This window comes from Podarcis liolepis (genome assembly GCF_965112155.1).
Source record: "Podarcis liolepis genome assembly, chromosome: 3".
Taxonomy (NCBI): Eukaryota; Metazoa; Chordata; class Lepidosauria; order Squamata; family Lacertidae; genus Podarcis; species Podarcis liolepis.
Window position 1 is genome coordinate 121,465,004 of NC_139557.1, and position 16,745 is coordinate 121,481,748.

The 16,745-nt window shown below is 47.1% G+C and overlaps 1 protein-coding gene across 6 annotated transcripts in view; it reads right to left on the minus strand.

Annotated features, from left to right (window-relative positions):
• NCOA1 (nuclear receptor coactivator 1) overlaps positions 1-16,745 on the minus strand; it is a 296,235-nt gene that overhangs the window by 24,431 nt on the left and 255,059 nt on the right. For all 6 annotated transcript variants that reach the window (XR_014523525.1, XM_083494093.1, XM_083494094.1 and 3 more), the window contains 2 exons: positions 8,639-8,807; positions 5,237-5,422 (listed from right to left, as the gene is read on the minus strand). Coding sequence is in view for 5 of the 6 variants with exons in the window: in XM_083494093.1 (XP_083350219.1) it covers positions 5,237-5,422; positions 8,639-8,807 (355 nt within the window). In the remaining variant the exon portion in view is untranslated. The remainder of the gene's footprint in view (positions 1-5,236; positions 5,423-8,638; positions 8,808-16,745) is intronic.

Consider the following 16,745-nt stretch of genomic DNA (forward strand, 5'->3'; position numbering starts at 1 on the left):
CCTTTTTAAAGGACCTCATTTTAAACTGAAGTGTTTTCACACACACACACACACACACACACACACAACCACGTTTAAGGAATAATATTTCCAAGACTAACTGGGGCTAATGAGGCTGCTAACGTAAAAGCTTTATTATTTTAAAATTGAATTCAATTTGTGCTCTTCAGCCCGGTGTAAGAAGTTGAAAAGGCAGCGCAGGGTGAAATCTAAATGAGCGCAGGCATGTTCATCCAGATAGCTGTGCCTGCCCAGGATGGGAGAGACCACATTAAAGGTTTGCTGCGGACTGCCAATTAACTGGCCCAGTCTTTTAGCCGATGCATTAAGAGATCCTTCCAAGGGCCTTTAGAGTTCCACAAGAGACATCGCTTCAAATCCCCGCAAGCGGGGATGAGCCAATCAGAAGCAATGTTGCAAATGCTCAAAAACTTCCACCCAGGATGGCAAATTCTCTTCTTAATTATGGGCCAAAGTGATGGGAAAACTGTGTTTATTATGTGTGAGATAAGAGAGAAGAGGCGGGGGTTGCCAAAGGCACTGAAAGGTCTACATTGGTTGCCCAAAGCAGAAAATCTAAACCACTAGCGTTCAACATTTCTACAACGAAAATAGGGGCGTCCTATAGGGACGCGGGTGGCGCTGTGGGTTAAACCACAGAACCTAGGACTTGCCAATCAGAAGGTTGGCGGTTCAAATCCCCGCGACGGGGTGAGCTCCCGTTGCTCGGTCCCTGCTCCTGCCCACCTAGCAGTTCGAAAGCACGTCCAAGTGCAAGTAGATAAATAGGTACCACTTCGGTGGGAAGGTAAACGGTGTCTCCGTGCGCTGCTCTGGTTCGCCAGAAGCGGCTTAGTCATGCTGGCCACATGACCCGGAAGCTGTACGCCGGCTCCCTCGGCCAATAAAGCGAGATGAGCGCTGCCACCCCAGAGCCGGCCACGACTGGACCTAATGGTAAGGGGTCCCTTTACCTTTACCCTTTATTCCATAATAATAAAAATACAATTGTTATTATTCTACCCTGCCCATCTGTCTGGATTGCCCCAGCCACTCTGGGTGGCTTCCAACATATATCAAAAACATAACAAAACATTAAAACATTTCAAAACTGCCTTCAGATGTCTTCTAAAGGTTGTAGAGTTACTCATCCCATTGGCTTGGGGGTCTCACTAGTTCCCAAAGTGAGTGGTAGCACCCTCACCTCCACGGGGGAAGGTGTAAATAAATGGTTATCAGCCTTTGAAAAGCTAGATCAAGTTCATCAGTTTTGCTGACTTAATTAAACTGAGTGGTTTCAATTGGATTCTGAAGAAATGTGCAATTACCGTATTCTTCGCTCTATAGGACGCACTTTCCCCCCTCCAAAAATGAAGGGGAAATGTGTGTGCATCCTATGGAGCGAATGCAGGCTTCAGGCAGCTATCCGCAAGCCTTTGGAGCGCGGCGGGAGTTCCTGCTGCGCTCGGAAGGCTTGCGGATAGCTGCCTGTTCTGGGGGCTGGGGTTGGGGGAAGCTTGGGCATCCCCCGCCCCTAGCCCCGCAAGCTCCAGGAGCAGCGTCGAGGTTGCGCGCAATTTTGCCGCCGCTCCTGGACCGGGGGGGGGGGGAGATAAATCCCCCCTTTATCCCCCCCTAAAAACTAGTTGCGCCCTATGGTCCAGTGCGCACTACGGAGCAAAAAATACGGCAATTGTTGCTGAAGTTTATTGTGCTGTTATCTTCCGTTGCGGGTCACAGAAACTGTTATTCTGAATAATGCTTTTAACAGGGTAGGGTATGGGGAAATTGGGGGTAATTTCATGGAGCCCTGAAAACGTCTGGGGACCCCTGATCTAGAGCTTTGCCCTGGTTTTGAACATCTGCTTAGCTGGCCGAGCCCTGGCCATCAGGTTCTCCTCCCGTGGACGGGCAACACTGCTGATAATGCGAAACCCGCAAAGTGTGCGCTGCAGCCATGGGTTAGAGAGCAAAGTTGACCAGAGAGAGCAGGTTTTGTTCTTGCGCTGGCTATGCAGCAGAGAGGGTTGCCTGGCAACCGGAAAATAAAGGGAGCACTGGCAACAGCAGCGGCGCTGCCAATTTACAGCTGAGCAAGGATATGCGCCACGTGGGGGGAGAGTGGCTCAGGTGCGCACTCCACCCATAGGGTGTCGCCTGCCCAGCTGCCCCTGGGAAGTGCAACTGGAAAGCAAACCCGGAGATGATCTCAGCTGTGCATCTTGCCTTTCCAGAGGCCAAACCAAACATCCTTCCCGAACATGCTAGCAAGCACAATCACATGGCGTCCTTTCCTTTCTAAGCTCCGAGAACGAGTTGTTCGCTGCTCGTGAAAGACAAGGCGTATACCCCCCCCCAACACTGTTTGTGTGTGTTTTAAAAACAGTAACTCCAGGAGACCAAAACTTGCATCCTGCATCGCCTAACTGACCGCAGTTGGAGACACAAGGCAGTGCTAGGTGGCCTTTTCGTCTGAGACAGCATAGCTGTTTCCTAACATTCTGTCCTCTTGAGGTAGCACAGATCTACCATTCTTGCCATTTGTTTAAAAAAACCCAAAACCAAGCGAATAAACCTTCAACCAGATTATTTTTATGAGCAGTCATCTTGCGAGCCAGATAAAAATACAGTCATACCTCGGGTTACAGACGCTTCAGGTTGCGCGTTTTCGGGTTGCGCACTGCACTGAACCCGGAAGTACCGGAGCGGGTTACTTCCGGGTTTCAGCACTCGCGCATGCGCATAAGCGCCAAATCGCAACCCAGGTGCGTGCAGATGCGGCGCTGCGGGTTGCAAACGTGCCTCCTGCACAGATCACGTTTGCAACCTGAGCGTCCACTGTATTTGATTTCTTTTACATCTGACTTTTTAAAAAAATATTAACGCTACAGCTTTCTTTTTAACATTAGCCCTGCTGTGCTCGGATAACCTCTAACTCAGTTAATATCTAAACAGAATCTATGCCTCTGCCACATATACTGACTTTAGAAGAGGCTTTCCTTTGTAAATGAAGAACCAATTTGATCCGACATGAATATTTACGCTCTAGACGCCAAATGCAGGCAATTTCATTTTCGGCGGATGAAAACAACCTGCTCTAGTCTGCCCTGCTTAATCTATCAGATCTTGCTTCGATCTCTCAGTGGTGAGACAGAGATAGGGGTGGGGCTGAGCTAAGTGAATCTCAAAGGACAGGCTGCTTGCATAGGCTGCTTGGGTGTGAAGGCCATGGACTGCTTGAATATTCCCTCTGGCTCACACTGCATCATAGGTTTTGTAGTGTTTAGAAATACCGAAAACCTTTTTCATCTGTCTGATGGTTGTGCTGCAGGATTGGCTTGGCAGCGGGTGAAATGGTCAGAAACTCTGCATTCAAACTCAGTTCTGCTTTCTGTGGATTTTGGCAGCAGCAATACAGGAGCGCATCAGAAGAGGCTCCTCGTTGCACAATTCCCCAAACGGGAGTGCCGATATCCCAGATGTGGCGACACTGACAAAATGAGGGGCTTTGGGATTTGATGTGCAGGAACTGCTAAAGCTGGGGATAATTCCTAAAGATTTCCACACACGTTTAGAATGCCACAGAGCTGATCTCCCCGTCCTGCTAACTGGGACAATGATAGGAACTGACTTTTCTGGGTTCTGTAGCGAAGCTGCTTCCCTGCGCTGACTTTCAACACAGCTCTGCTATTGTCTCCTGTGCCTTGCTTCAGGGTGAAAGACGGAGCTGGCAGGCTGGGGGGCATTTGCTTAACATGTCAGAACTAATGCTAGGCTGCTTATTTCCCTAGCAGGTTAAGCATGACTTTTAAAGACACGTTTATTTGCTCAGGCCCTTTGGAGGGAGTTGAGTCTGTTAGTTTAATTCATCTCAGTTTCGAATTCCTATGAGGTTTTAAGGTTTCTTGAAGGTTTAAACTGCATGGTTTTACATCATGTGGGTATACCGACCTATGATCTTCAGATCTTTAGGCACCAGGCGAAAACATTCCTCTTCAACCAGGCCTTGAGCTGGTTAACATCCTATACCCTTTTAAACAGGGACGCGGGTGCTGCTGTGGGTTAAACCACAGAGCCTAGGACTTGCCGATCAGAAGGTCGGCGGTTCGAATCCCCGTGACAGGGTGAGCTCCCGTTGCTCGGTCCCTGCTCCTGCCAACCTAGCAATTCGAAAGCATGTCAAAGTGAAAGTAGATAAATAGGTACTACTCCGGCGGGAAGGTAAACAGCGTTTCTGTGCGCTGCTCTGGTTCGCCAGAAGCGGCTTAGTCATGCTGGCCACATGACCCGGAAGCTGTACGCTGGCTCCCTCGGCCAATAAAGCGAGATGAGCGTTGCAACCCCAGAGTTGGTCACGACTGGACCTAATGGTCAGGGGTCTCTTTACCTTTTAAATGTGTGTTTTGGGAAGGTTTTTGTTTTGTTTTTATTATGTATTTTGCCTTTTTTATATTGTATTTTTATGTTGTGAACTGCCCTGATGAAGGGCGGCATGCAAATTTAATAAACAAAATAAGGGTACTTTAGCAATAAACTGGTGAGCATAACTCACAACAAAATGGGAGTGGGAGACAGACTACAGCGTGGTGAAAGTCCCAGCACAGTTCTGAGTTTTGGCGGCTCATCATTTCTCAGGCCGACTACCTCAAAGGGTCATTGGGAGAAGGACTATACAGTGGTACCTTGGTTTAAGAACAGCTTAGTTCATGAACAACTTGGATTAAGAACGCTGCAAACCCGGAAGTAGGTGTTTTGGTTTGTGAACTTTGCCTTGGAAGCAGAACATGTTCCACTTCCTGTTGAGTGTGTTCTACTTGTAAATTGAGTCCCCCGCTGATATGGGAAAGCACACCTTGGTTTAAGAACACTTTGGTTTAAGGGGGGGGGGAGTTTGGATTTGATATCCCGCTTTATCACTACCCGAAGGAGTCTCAAAGCGGCTAACATTCTCCTTTCCCTTCCTCCCCCACAACAAACACTCTGTGAGGTGAGTGGGGCTGAGAGACTTCAGAGAAGTGTGACTGGCCCAAGGTCACCCAGCAGCTGCATGTGGAGGAGCCGGGAATCGAACTCAGTTCACCAGATTACGAGCCCTCCACCCACTCTTAACCACTACACTACACTGGCTCCCAGACTTACGGAACGGATTAAGTTCGTAAACCAAGGTACCACTGTGTATTTTGTCTATTGAAAGAACGCCAGGGGTCCTTCCCTCTGGTGCCACAGATGCGCCTACCTGTGTCAGGCTGGAAGGGGCTTGGTCCAGGTACCGCCCCCCTGCCTTGCTCAGAAGGCAAACCAGGGTGAGGGCTGCTGCCGTTGGTTGCGGAGAAAGGCGCCGTCCTGAGCTGAACCGGCTCCAGGGGGTCGCAGAATTCGAAGGGGGACCGGCCGGCCTGCATTCCCTGCCCACCGTTGACAGCTGGAACACAGAAGTAAAAAAAATCAGAGGGTGACTGTAGGCCCAGGAGCAACTAAGAGGGATGTGAGAGAAGGATCAAGCTGGCACCTGGGTTGCAGAAACTTCAATGGGCTCATTCGGGACAGCATGGCTGCTCGCCCTCCAGGAACCTCACTTCCAAGAGTGGCCAGGCTTAACGCCATGCAGATCAACGGTGAACAATGGCAAGGAATATCCAGGCCATATACGGCAGTGTTTCTCAACCTTTTTCCTTCTCTGTTTTCTTTTCTGTTTTCTTCTCGGTCACTCCTCTCTCCCCTCTGCGGCCCTCTAGTCTTGTGCTGTGGCCCCCTTGGAATATCCTGGGGGGGGGGCAGGGGACTATATCCCCCCCTCCACCCGTTGAGAAACGCTGATGTAGTCTCCACCATGTGCTGGAGTTCTTGCACAGTCCACCAGAGGGCTCTCCTGACCCCTCTTCTCATCCAAACTACTCCTCCAAATTAAATTGGCTTACTTTCTTCTTCTTTTTTGGACCGCTGCTCTTTTCAGTTACTCTTTTCATGCAACTGCAACTAAAACACTCAAGTTGGTTTGAAGCACAAGTCCACAAGCTGAAAATCCTGACTGCAAACTTTCACATTTTTTATTTCCAAACTCTATTTCTTCTTGTTCACCTTCCCAATAACGATTTATCTCGTTTGAGAGCTAAGCATTTAAACAGACAAGCTTTTTTTTTTTTTTGCACGATTGCCTGGAAATTTACCAAAACCACAAAAGGATTTTTTTAATTTAAGAAGCCTCAAATTTGAAAATTTTCAGAAATCAAAAAGTTCTTATTCAGATTTTTTAAAAAATGTTGCCAACTTGACAAGTGTTTTGGGTTTAATGGAATCTACTTGGTTGCCTTAACCAGATCAGGCCATATAGATATACTCCAATATCCACTTCCTACAACTTTTTTTTTGCCGTATACATTTCAGGGTCCACTCCAAACCATTCCAAAAGATCATTTTGTCTTCTGGACCATCTCCAAGGCATGTGTAAGCTTTTGTATCACACAATGCCCTTTGCCAGGAAGAACAGTTCCGTGTTAACTCAAAAGCTTGCACACTCCCAGCCAACGAAAGCCCATTCCAATAAAACAAGAATAAAAGGGAAAGTGATCACCAGCCAATGGAACTGACGGTCAACTCTAAAAGACTTTTCTGCATCACTGATGTCCCCGAATCTCCAGCAGTTACAAGGAGCCCAGTCAAGTCAAAACATGCCAATGACTTCTGAATGGCCTTATAAGCTGGATTTTCTGCAGGCATTCAGATCCTTGGAATAAGGATTTTTAGCATGCAAGGAACAAGCTTGGGTGGAAAGCAGCTGCCTGACGTTTGGGAATTTATCGGAGAGGGGATGGAAGAAGCAGGGCAGCTTGGGAACTGACAGCACTCTTTCAGGCCTCCTGACTCTGGGAAGGCAAAGCTCCTTCCTTTCATGCGTCTTGTAGCTGTCACTCACAAACGTCACTAGGGCTCAAGAATCTCCTCTCATGACCTGAGGTGGGCTGCTCTCATCTGGTGGCTGTTGACCCTCTGTTTTAGGTGCTACTCAACAATGGTAAAATCAAGCAAATGAATGCTTCTTCCCTGTGAGTGAGTCCTTTTATTTTGGTTTACAGCCAACATGGTGAATTCCAGACGATTTGGGGATGCAACCCCAATCATCCATCACCCCTGGCTATGCTGGCTGGGGCTGAAGGAGCGTCTCCACCCCCATCGTTCTGCCCGGACACTGACGTCCAGCTCTGAGGGACTTCTGGCGGTTCCCTCCCTGAGAGAAGTGAGGTTACAGGGAACCAAGCAGAGGGCCTTCTCGGTGGTGGCACCCGCCCTGTGCAACGCCCTCCCAGCAGATGTCAAGGCAATAAGCAACTATCTAACTTTTAAAAGACATTTGAAGGCAGCCCTGTTTAGGGAATTTTTTAATGTTTCATGCTGTATTGTGTGTGTATGTGTAAGCGTATGTTACCTACGGGACCACCTCTCCTGGTATGTCCAACGGAGGACCTTACGGTCCTCAAACAAAAACATCTTGGAGGTCCCAGGCCGCAGGAAGGTTAGGCTGGCCTCAAGCAGAGACAGGGCTTTTTCGGCCGTGGCCCCGATCTGGCGGAACGCTCTGTCCCAAGAGACTAGGGCCCTGTGGGACTTGACATCTTTCCGCAGGGCCTGCAAGACAGAGCTGTTCCACCAGGCCTTTGGCCAAGGCACAGTCTGACCCCCTCCTTTGGTAATCCTTATAGAACTCTAGCCCAATGGTTGCCATTAATTTGATTCTGAATTGATTTTAGAATGTATTTCAATTAATTGATTGTGATTTTATGTAAACTGTGTTACTTTTATTGTTGTTAGCCACTCTGAGTCCGGCTTCGGCTGCAGAGGGCGGGATATAAATAAATAAATTATTATTATTATTATTATTATTATTATTATTATTATTATTATTATGTGTGTGTACACACACACACACACACACACACACACACATGGTTGGAAGATGCCCAGAGTGGCTAGGGAAACCCAGCCAGATGGGTGGGGTATAAAAAATAAATTATTATTATTATTATTATTATTATTATTATTATTATTATTACTACTACTACTATTATTATTATACATGATTGGAGTTGCAGAGCCACAGCTTACGAGGCAGGGTGGCAACAGGACATTTCTTATGTGGGGCACATTCTTCCATCTCGGCAACACCCACAAAAGAGAAGACTAAGGGAAGATTAGGCAAACTTCTCTTCCTGGTCAGGTCACCTACTCCATGCATGCGACAAGGTAGGCTTTTGCCTCCCCAACACAATAAATTAGTTCACGTACAAGACGAAACTGCATTTTTGCCAACTTAAATTGACAGGAAATTGGCACAGGACTCTAGCCAACATTTAACGTACCCATCTCCTACCTTGGGATCCGAGTAGCTAAATCTTAAGCCCGCCCATGTTAAACACAGCCAAACCAAGTGTTGGGTTGGTTGCAGAATTTGGAAGGGGAATTCCCCCTGCCTCTTTCTCCTCAACCAACGCCTGGCATTCAGCATGCCAGTGCAATGGTACCAGGCTCCAGCCTATCAGACACATTGTGAAGAACATGGATTAAGCGATTGGACGAGAAAGTTAGAGCAGGTCCAGCCCTGGCAGTTACAGAAAGGGAAGAAAGACTTCGCAGAAGTACGTACAGCTCATCCCCGTGGGAGTTCTTGCGGCGGTGCCAGGCTGGAGGGAAGGGGTCAGGATCTCTGACTTGATGGCAATGCCGCCACTTTCGGCCGCCTCCGACCCGCACAGTCCTGGTGGCAGCTGAGCTTTCTCCAGCGACGGCAGAATCTGGTCGAGGTCCGACGCAAACTGAAGGAAGGAAGCAAGGGCACAGGTCAGCCACGGAAGCTCCGAGGGCAGCCACGGGTGGAACAAGAAACCAACCACAAGCCTTTTGCTCTGGCCTGGATGGCGCAAATTCGCAAAAGCCCTGAACAACTTGGGTCCACTCCCTATGCTCCATCCTGATAAGAGCACTTCTGGGGGGTTCCCCACACCTCTGAAGTTCAGTTGGCCTTCCCCAGAGACCGAGCCTTTAGCCCTGTCCTGTGGAACTCCCTGCCAGTAGAGGTTTGGCAGGAATAATCGCAGCTGGCTTTCAGACATATTTGGAAAGCCGCGTAATTCAGACAGGCCTGTGAAATGTTCATAAAAAACACACACCTATATTCATCTTTTTATGCTAAATACTACGCTGATTTAGATAGCTTCCTGGCTATGTTTCTGTATAAAGCTTCCAGAATGGCAAACAATCAGTAATAAAATTACAGATAGGTAGCCGTATTGGTCTGCCATAGTCAAAATAAAAAAATTCCTTCCAGTAGCACCTTAAAGACCAACTAAGTTAGTTCTTGGTATGAGCTTTCGTGTGCATGCACGAAGAAGTGTGCATGCACACGAAAGCTCATACCAAGAACTAACTTAGTTGGTCTTTAAGGTGCTACTGGAAGGAATTTTTTTATAGTAATAAAATTGTAATAGTAAAGGTAAAGGGACCCCTGACCATTAGGTCCAGTCGTGACCGACTCTGGGGTTGCGGCACTCATCTCACTTTATTGGCCGAGGGAGCCGGCGTACAGGTTCTGGGTCATGTGGCTAGCATGATTAAGCGGCTTCTGGCGAACCAGAGCAGCGCACGGAAACGCTGTTTACCTTCCCGCCGGAGTGGTACCTATTTATCTACTTGCCCTTTGACGTGCTTTCGAACTGCTAGGTTGGCAGGAGCAGGGACCGAGCAACAGGAGCTCACCCCGTCGCGGGGATTCGAACCGCCGACCTTCTGATCGGCAAGTCCTAGGCTCTGTGGTTTAACCCACAGCGCCACCTGCGTCCCATTGTCATAATGCAGCATAAACTTAAGACCATTGCGTCCATTTAGCTCAGTGTTGTCTACAAGGATCAACACTGGCTCTCCAGGATTTCAGAGCAGGAGTCTCTCCCAGGCCTATAAGGAGAGGCTGAGCACCTTCTTCATGCCTTGCAGGTGCTCTACCACTGAGCTAAAATCCTTCCCCTTTCTTTTCTGCAAGTACAGTGGTACCTTGGTTTAAGAACAGCTTAGTTTATGAGCAACTTGGATTAAGAACGCTGCAAACCCAGAAGTAGGTGTTTTGGTTTGTGAACTTTGCCTTGGAAGCAGAACATGTTCCATTTGTAAATGGAGTCCCCCGCTGCTATGGGAAAGCACACCTTGGTTTAAGAATGCTTTGGTTTAAGAACAGGCTTCCGGAATGGACTAAGTTCGTAACCCAAGGTACCACTTTTATTTCAAACAATGCTTAATTGAAAAACAAACAAACAAACCATGATCTAGAAAGTTCTACACTGGAGGTCAGAAGCTGTTGTATATTCTACATGGACCACATCCTGCAGAAACCCAGCAGTAATTTGACATTTGGCTGGATGGCAACACACAGCCTCCAACCAGAAAAATAATAATAAATTGTTTCCTTAAAGGTGCTAAGTGGAGGGGGGGGGGGGGAATGCTGTATGGAACAAGCTGGGCTTGCAGTTACAGCAACAGCAGTGTTCAGTTTCCCCGGTCTGTTCCAGGCACACACCGTGCCTGGACAAATCAGATAAGTCCGCCGCCGTAATGTAACGGAAGAAAAGGGAAGGGTATGCATTACATTCAGTTTGATCCAGAGAGTGATAGCACATCACGGGCTCAAAAAAGTGAACATCCAGAAACATTCCGAGAGTGAAAACATTGGCAAGGTGAGGTGGGCTTCTCTTTGAGCAGAAACTGTTCCAGTTTGGAAACAAGACATTTCAACTCTCACACCCACAGAGCAAGATGTTTGAAATGCTGAATCAGTCTCTCTCTCTCTCACACACACACACATATTCACATGCATGGGGAACAGTTTCATAACCAGGAGCCTGCAGAAGAGAGAAAGAGAGCAGCCATATCCACCAGGTGGGAGTTCTGCATCCACTGTGCTCAGGAAAACACAGGCACACATTTCTGTTTATTCGTGTTCCGAAAAACGTGAGATTGCTGGTTCGCCTTTCTGTACCTGGGCATTTCCTCTGAGGCCAACAGGGCCTAACTAAACCGTAACATGATGGCCCACGGGGCATCATCTCAAGAAAGATTCCCTCCTGCGGAAGAGAGAGACAGCAAATGCCTCGTCCACTTGCCACCCCGGCATTAAAAACTATTAAAAGTTACTTGCATTAAAAGCTACTTGTAATTAAAAGCTGTTTTGAAAACCTGAACGTCTTTTTGGTGGACTAGATTTTTTTTAAAAAAAATCGCTTACACTATCGGCTTAGCTACTTTCTTTTTTTTTTAAAAAAAATTAAATTAAATTTCCAAAAATAAAGAAAAAGAAAAAACCACAAGAGATAAACTTACATCAAAATGTCATACAGTTCCACGTGTTGAGATTACAATGAATCTCATTGACTTCCTCGCCCCCCCATCCCATCCATGGGTCCACTTAATTCTATTTTAACCGCATATCCATATTTCTCCAATTATTTTGTCTTCCTAATTATCCATACTTACACTTTCATTACAAATGTATTTAGAATCCTGCTAATGTTTTGATCTGTTTAACAATGTTTAAACTAACATTTGTTAAAAGACCAGAAGCCTTTTTTATTAGGAATTATAGGTACCGAGATCCCAAAAGATCAGAAGAAACTGTTCATGTGTGCTACGGCCGCCGCTCGGATGTCCATCGCCCAGAGGCGGAAGGAGGAGACAACCCCAATGAAAGAGGAACGGCCAACCAAGTTGATGGACTTTGCCGAAATGGCAAAGTTAACTGAGAAGCTCAGGGACCAAGAGGATGAGGAATTTTAAGAAGAATGGGAAATGTTCATAATGTATATACAAAAATATTGCAAACAAGGCTGAGCCACTTTCCATATTGTGTTCCTCCTCAAAACAATCCCTAACTTGCACTGAGCTGCACTCTTCAGAATTCCTCCTCCTGGAATGAGGCCACTCCATGGGTTTTGGAAGCTCCAAGCAATGGTGCCCCACACTCTGAGAGCTGAGCTCCAGCATCCTTCAGGCCCTGGGAGCTGCCTTCTCAGACAGAATGGGGATTCACTGCTTCCCCTGAACTTATTGCCACCGAAGGCTGATCGCCGAAGAATGGATGCTTTTGAATTCTGGTACTGGAGGAGACTCTTGAGAGTCCCATGGACTGCAAAAAGATCAAACCGATCCATTCTGAAGGAAATCAGCCCTGAGTGCTCACTGGAAGGACGGATCCTGAAGCTGAGGCTCCAAGACTTTGGCCACCTCGTGAGAAGAGAAGACTCCCTGGAAAAGACCCTTAAAGGGGAAGATGGAGGGCACAAGGAGAAGGGGGTGACAGAGGACGAGATGGTTGGACAGTGTTCTCGAAGCTACCAGCATGAGTTTGACCAAACTGCAGGAGGCAGTGGAAGACAGGAGTGCCTGGCGTGCTCTGGTCCATGGGGTCATGAAGAGGTGGACATGACTAAACGACTAAACAACAACAACAAGAAACTGATGTGTGGGTTGCTTGAGTTGCAGCTGAATTGTTCCCAGGTCCCCTGTCAAGATCAACCTTCCCCTGTGCTCTTGATCAAGGGAAGCACAAGACCAAGATGCTGTTGGATAGTAAATGCCTCCCCACAATGGGTGAATGATCTTTGCCACAGCTGCTTTGTCTGCTAAGGATGGGGCCTCGGATGGGTATTGATGCAGGACAGCTATGTCTCATTAGCTCAGATCCAAGGTTCGTTCCCTCTCTCTCTCTCTCAGATCAAAATTTCTCCACAGTTATTCGTAAGAAAAACTGCAAGAGACAGCCTTGTCTGCTTAGATTCATTCTATCTCTCCCTCCTCTCTGTCTCTTCACTGACACATTTTAGCAAATCTCCTCAACAAAGGAATACACTCTGGAAATGTACTCGAAGGTGGGAATGTGATCTAAGGAGACAATTGGAGAGGAAATGATATAATGAGAAACCAAGCCCATCACGGTGCCTTAAGAAATAAGAGTTTACTTGCATCGTTTTGCTCAACAAGTGTAAAACAAAGCACTCTCCATTTAACACAACCAGTCCTGTCTATTGTATGCTATACTACTGCATACATACTATAGCTAGAGTAGCCATGAGCTGAGGCTGATGCAGTGGAGAAGAGGAGGTTAAGGGGTGACATGATAGCCATGTTCAAATATATAAAAGGATGTCACATAGAGGAGGGAGAAAGGTTGTTTTCTGCTGCTCCAGAGAAGCGGACACGGAGCAATGGATCCAAACTACAAGAAAGAAGATTCCACCTAAACATTAGGAAGAACTTCCTGACAGTAAGAGCTGTTTGACAGTGGAATTTGCTGCCAAGGAGTGTGGTGGAGTCTCCTACTTTGGAGGTCTTTAAGCAGAGGCTTGACAACCATATGTCAGGAGTGCTCTGATGGTGTTTCCTGCTTGGCAGGGGGTTGGACTCGATGGCCCTTGTGGTCTCTTCCAACTCTAGGATTCTATGATTCAGTTCAAAACTTCTGGAGGCTGGCAAAGTTTATGATAATGACTTGGGTGATTTGCATGCTGCTTTCATCGTAACTGATTGATTGATTGATTGATTGATTGAATCTTTATTTGTGTCAGCCATCGGCCATAGCAATACATTTTATGGTTTTTAATCAATAGTCAAATAGTGGATCTTATTCTGATTGCCCCAGCTAAAAACCTTTTGCTGTCCCCTGCTCATCTTGATCTGCCAAGAGAAAGGACACTGAGGCAGTGGTCGGGCGACCCGGAATGGACATTTGGAGCAGATGGTTTACTTAGCAGAAGTGCCACAGAAGCACCTCTCTAAACAAGGATGTAGCTGCCATTTAGGCCAAGGCCAGGCTGGCATTAGGGATCTTGACCGCCCATAAAGCACACCTCTCAAATGCAGCCTGCGGTTCTGCTCTCTGCATCTCAGAAGCAATAAAGAGCAAAGGTCCAGGAGGGGAAAAAAAGCAAAGTCTTACAGAGTCATGGAAATCAGTGCAAAGGCCACTGAGTTTAAGCCTCTGTAATGGGAGGATTACAAAGGCTAAAAGAAAGCAACAGGGAAACAGCCCAACAGAGAAAAACTACAGTGGTGCCCCGCAAGACGAAATTAATTCGTTCCGCAATTTTTGCTGTCTAGCGAATTTTTCTTCTTGCGAAGCACGGTTTAAACGGTTTAACAAAGTCGCAAGACGTTTTCGTCTTGCGAAGCAAGCCCATAGGGGAATTCGTCTTGCGAGGCAAATCGCGAATGAAAAAACCTTTCGTCTAGCGAGTTTTTTGTCTTGCGAGGCGTTCGTCTTGCGGGGCACCACTGTAACAAGTAGCGGAGATGTAGAGCACTTTCCAGACCAGGAGCAGCCAGGAGGGAAATGCTCTGCATGTAGAATGCTGCTGCCTTGCTGCTTTCTGGAGTGGCGAGGGGGAATCACATTACCCTGATCCTCAAATCACCACACTATGAATTTCTGAGCCCTATTCAAGGCATCAGCATTAGTACCCAAAGCCCCAAATGACAGGAACCTGAGAGAATGCCTTCGCCCTCCACAACTGCCCTGCCCAGCTATCAAGGTTCTGCAAAGAATGCCCTGCTTGTTATTCCAGCTTCAGCTTCTGTGGGGCTGGCGGTGATGTGCGACAGAGCATTCTTGGTGGTGGCCCCCCAGTTATGCAGCTCCCTCCCAAATGACATGCAGTTGTTCCACACGTAGGCCTCGTTTAGGCACTTTCTGTTTAACTTGGATCCTTGGACTGTAGCAAACCTTCTTGGCTGACTGCGTTTCCTTTCCAGGTTACTGCGGTTCCTATTCCGCTTTCATTTTTGGCTAGGTTTTTAACTGGTTTTAAAAATGTTTTGTAATGCTGTGCGCGCGATACTGTATTGTCAGCCACTCTGCGCTCCCATTGGGAGGAAATGCAGGACTTAAGTACCTGGGGGGGGGGGAATAATAACTAAAGAGATTTATGTTGTGCTTCCTCAGTGCTCAAAGCACTTCACACGCCCTGTCTCAGAATATCACTGTAGCGAAGGCCAGGGCAATTATCCCCCTATTGCAGAAGAGGGTTCATGGCAAACTGGCTCAAGGAGCAGTGTTTTCAGTTTCAAGTCTGTGCACATGTGGCCGGGTGTGCAAGGGTCGCAGCAAGAGAGGCAGTGCCGTGTAGTGGTTAGCGTGTCTGACTAGGAACCAGGAGAGCAGGGTTCAAATGCCCACTCAGCCATGACGCTCACTGGGTGGTCTTGGGGGGCCAATGGCTGCCTCTCAGCCTAGCCCACCTCACAGGGATTAAATGAGGAGGGGGAGAACCAAGTACGCCACTTTGAGCTCCTTGGAGAAAAAGGCAGGGTAGAAATAGGATAGATAGATGATAGATAGATAGATAGATAGATAGATAGATAGATAGATAGATAGATGATACAGTGGTACCTCGGGTTAAGTACTTAATTCGTTTCGTAGGTCTGCTCTTAACATGAAACTGTTCTTAACCTGAAGCACCATTTTAGCTAATGGGGCCTCCTGCTGCCTCCGCAGCGCCAGAGCATGATTTCTGGTCTCATCCTGAAACAAAGTTCTTAACCTGAAGCACTATTTCTGGGTTAGTGGAGTCTGTAACCTGAAGCGTATGTAACAGATAGATAGATAGATAGATAGATAGATAGATAGATGATATAGATAGAGAGATGATAGATAGATGATAGACAGATAGCTAGATAATATAGATGATAGAGACAGGCATAGCTGTCAAGTGTCCTTTATTTGAAGGGACAGTCCCGTATTCTAGCGCCATGTCCCGCTGCTGTCCCTTATTGATGGATGTCCCTTAAATGTCCCTTAAATGATGTCCCTTAAATTTCAAAGGAAGCAGCTCCTCTCCCTCCCTCCCTGCCGGCCAGGGCGGAGGGAGGCTCCAACTGTGTTGCTTGGCTGTGTTGCTCACCCAATAAGAAGTCTAAGAACGACTGGGGGGTGGAGCTTGCATGCCTTGTGTGTGACTAGTTAATGCAAGCTGAGGGGTTTTTGAATGCTGGATGCCATTTTGTTGCACGTGCTGCTGCAAACTTTGCAGTGCAAAGCCAGGCTGGGGAGCCATCTTAAGTTGAGGCTGCATAGGCCTTGTGGTGCATGTGATTCAGATTCTATTCAGTTGAACCTCTGGTTACAAAGTTGGTTGGACAGTGTTCTCAAAGCTACCAGCATGAGTTTGACCAGACTGCAGGAGGACAGGAAGACTGGAGTGCCTGGAACAGGTGAGGCTGCAGGTCCCTTATTTTCAAGGCTGCTGGTCCCTTATTTTCAAATCTGTAAGTTGACAGCTATGGAGACAGGTGATAGATAGATAAGATAGATAAATATAGATAAGATAGATAAATATAGATAGATAGATGATAGATAGAGATAGATAGATAGATAGAGATAGAGATAGATAGATGATAGAAATTGAGAGAGAGGGAGATTCAAAGGTCTGCTCTTGGACAGACCCAGAACTGTGTTGGAAAACAATGTTGGTTAAGAACATTCTGTTGTGGATCTAGAGACCAGCGAGAGAGGTGCCCCCTGAAAATTTCTGCTTGAGTGGCTCTCTCCTCCAGCGACCGATTTCATGGCACAGATGAGATTCCGACTTGCCCGCACAGTTATTATTCATTTATTTCATCCATTTATACCCAGTTCTTTAACACTAAAGGGGCTCCCGGAGCAGCTAACATGTACAAGGGTAAAAAAAAAGAAGCAACCAATTCAAAACACCCGCTCC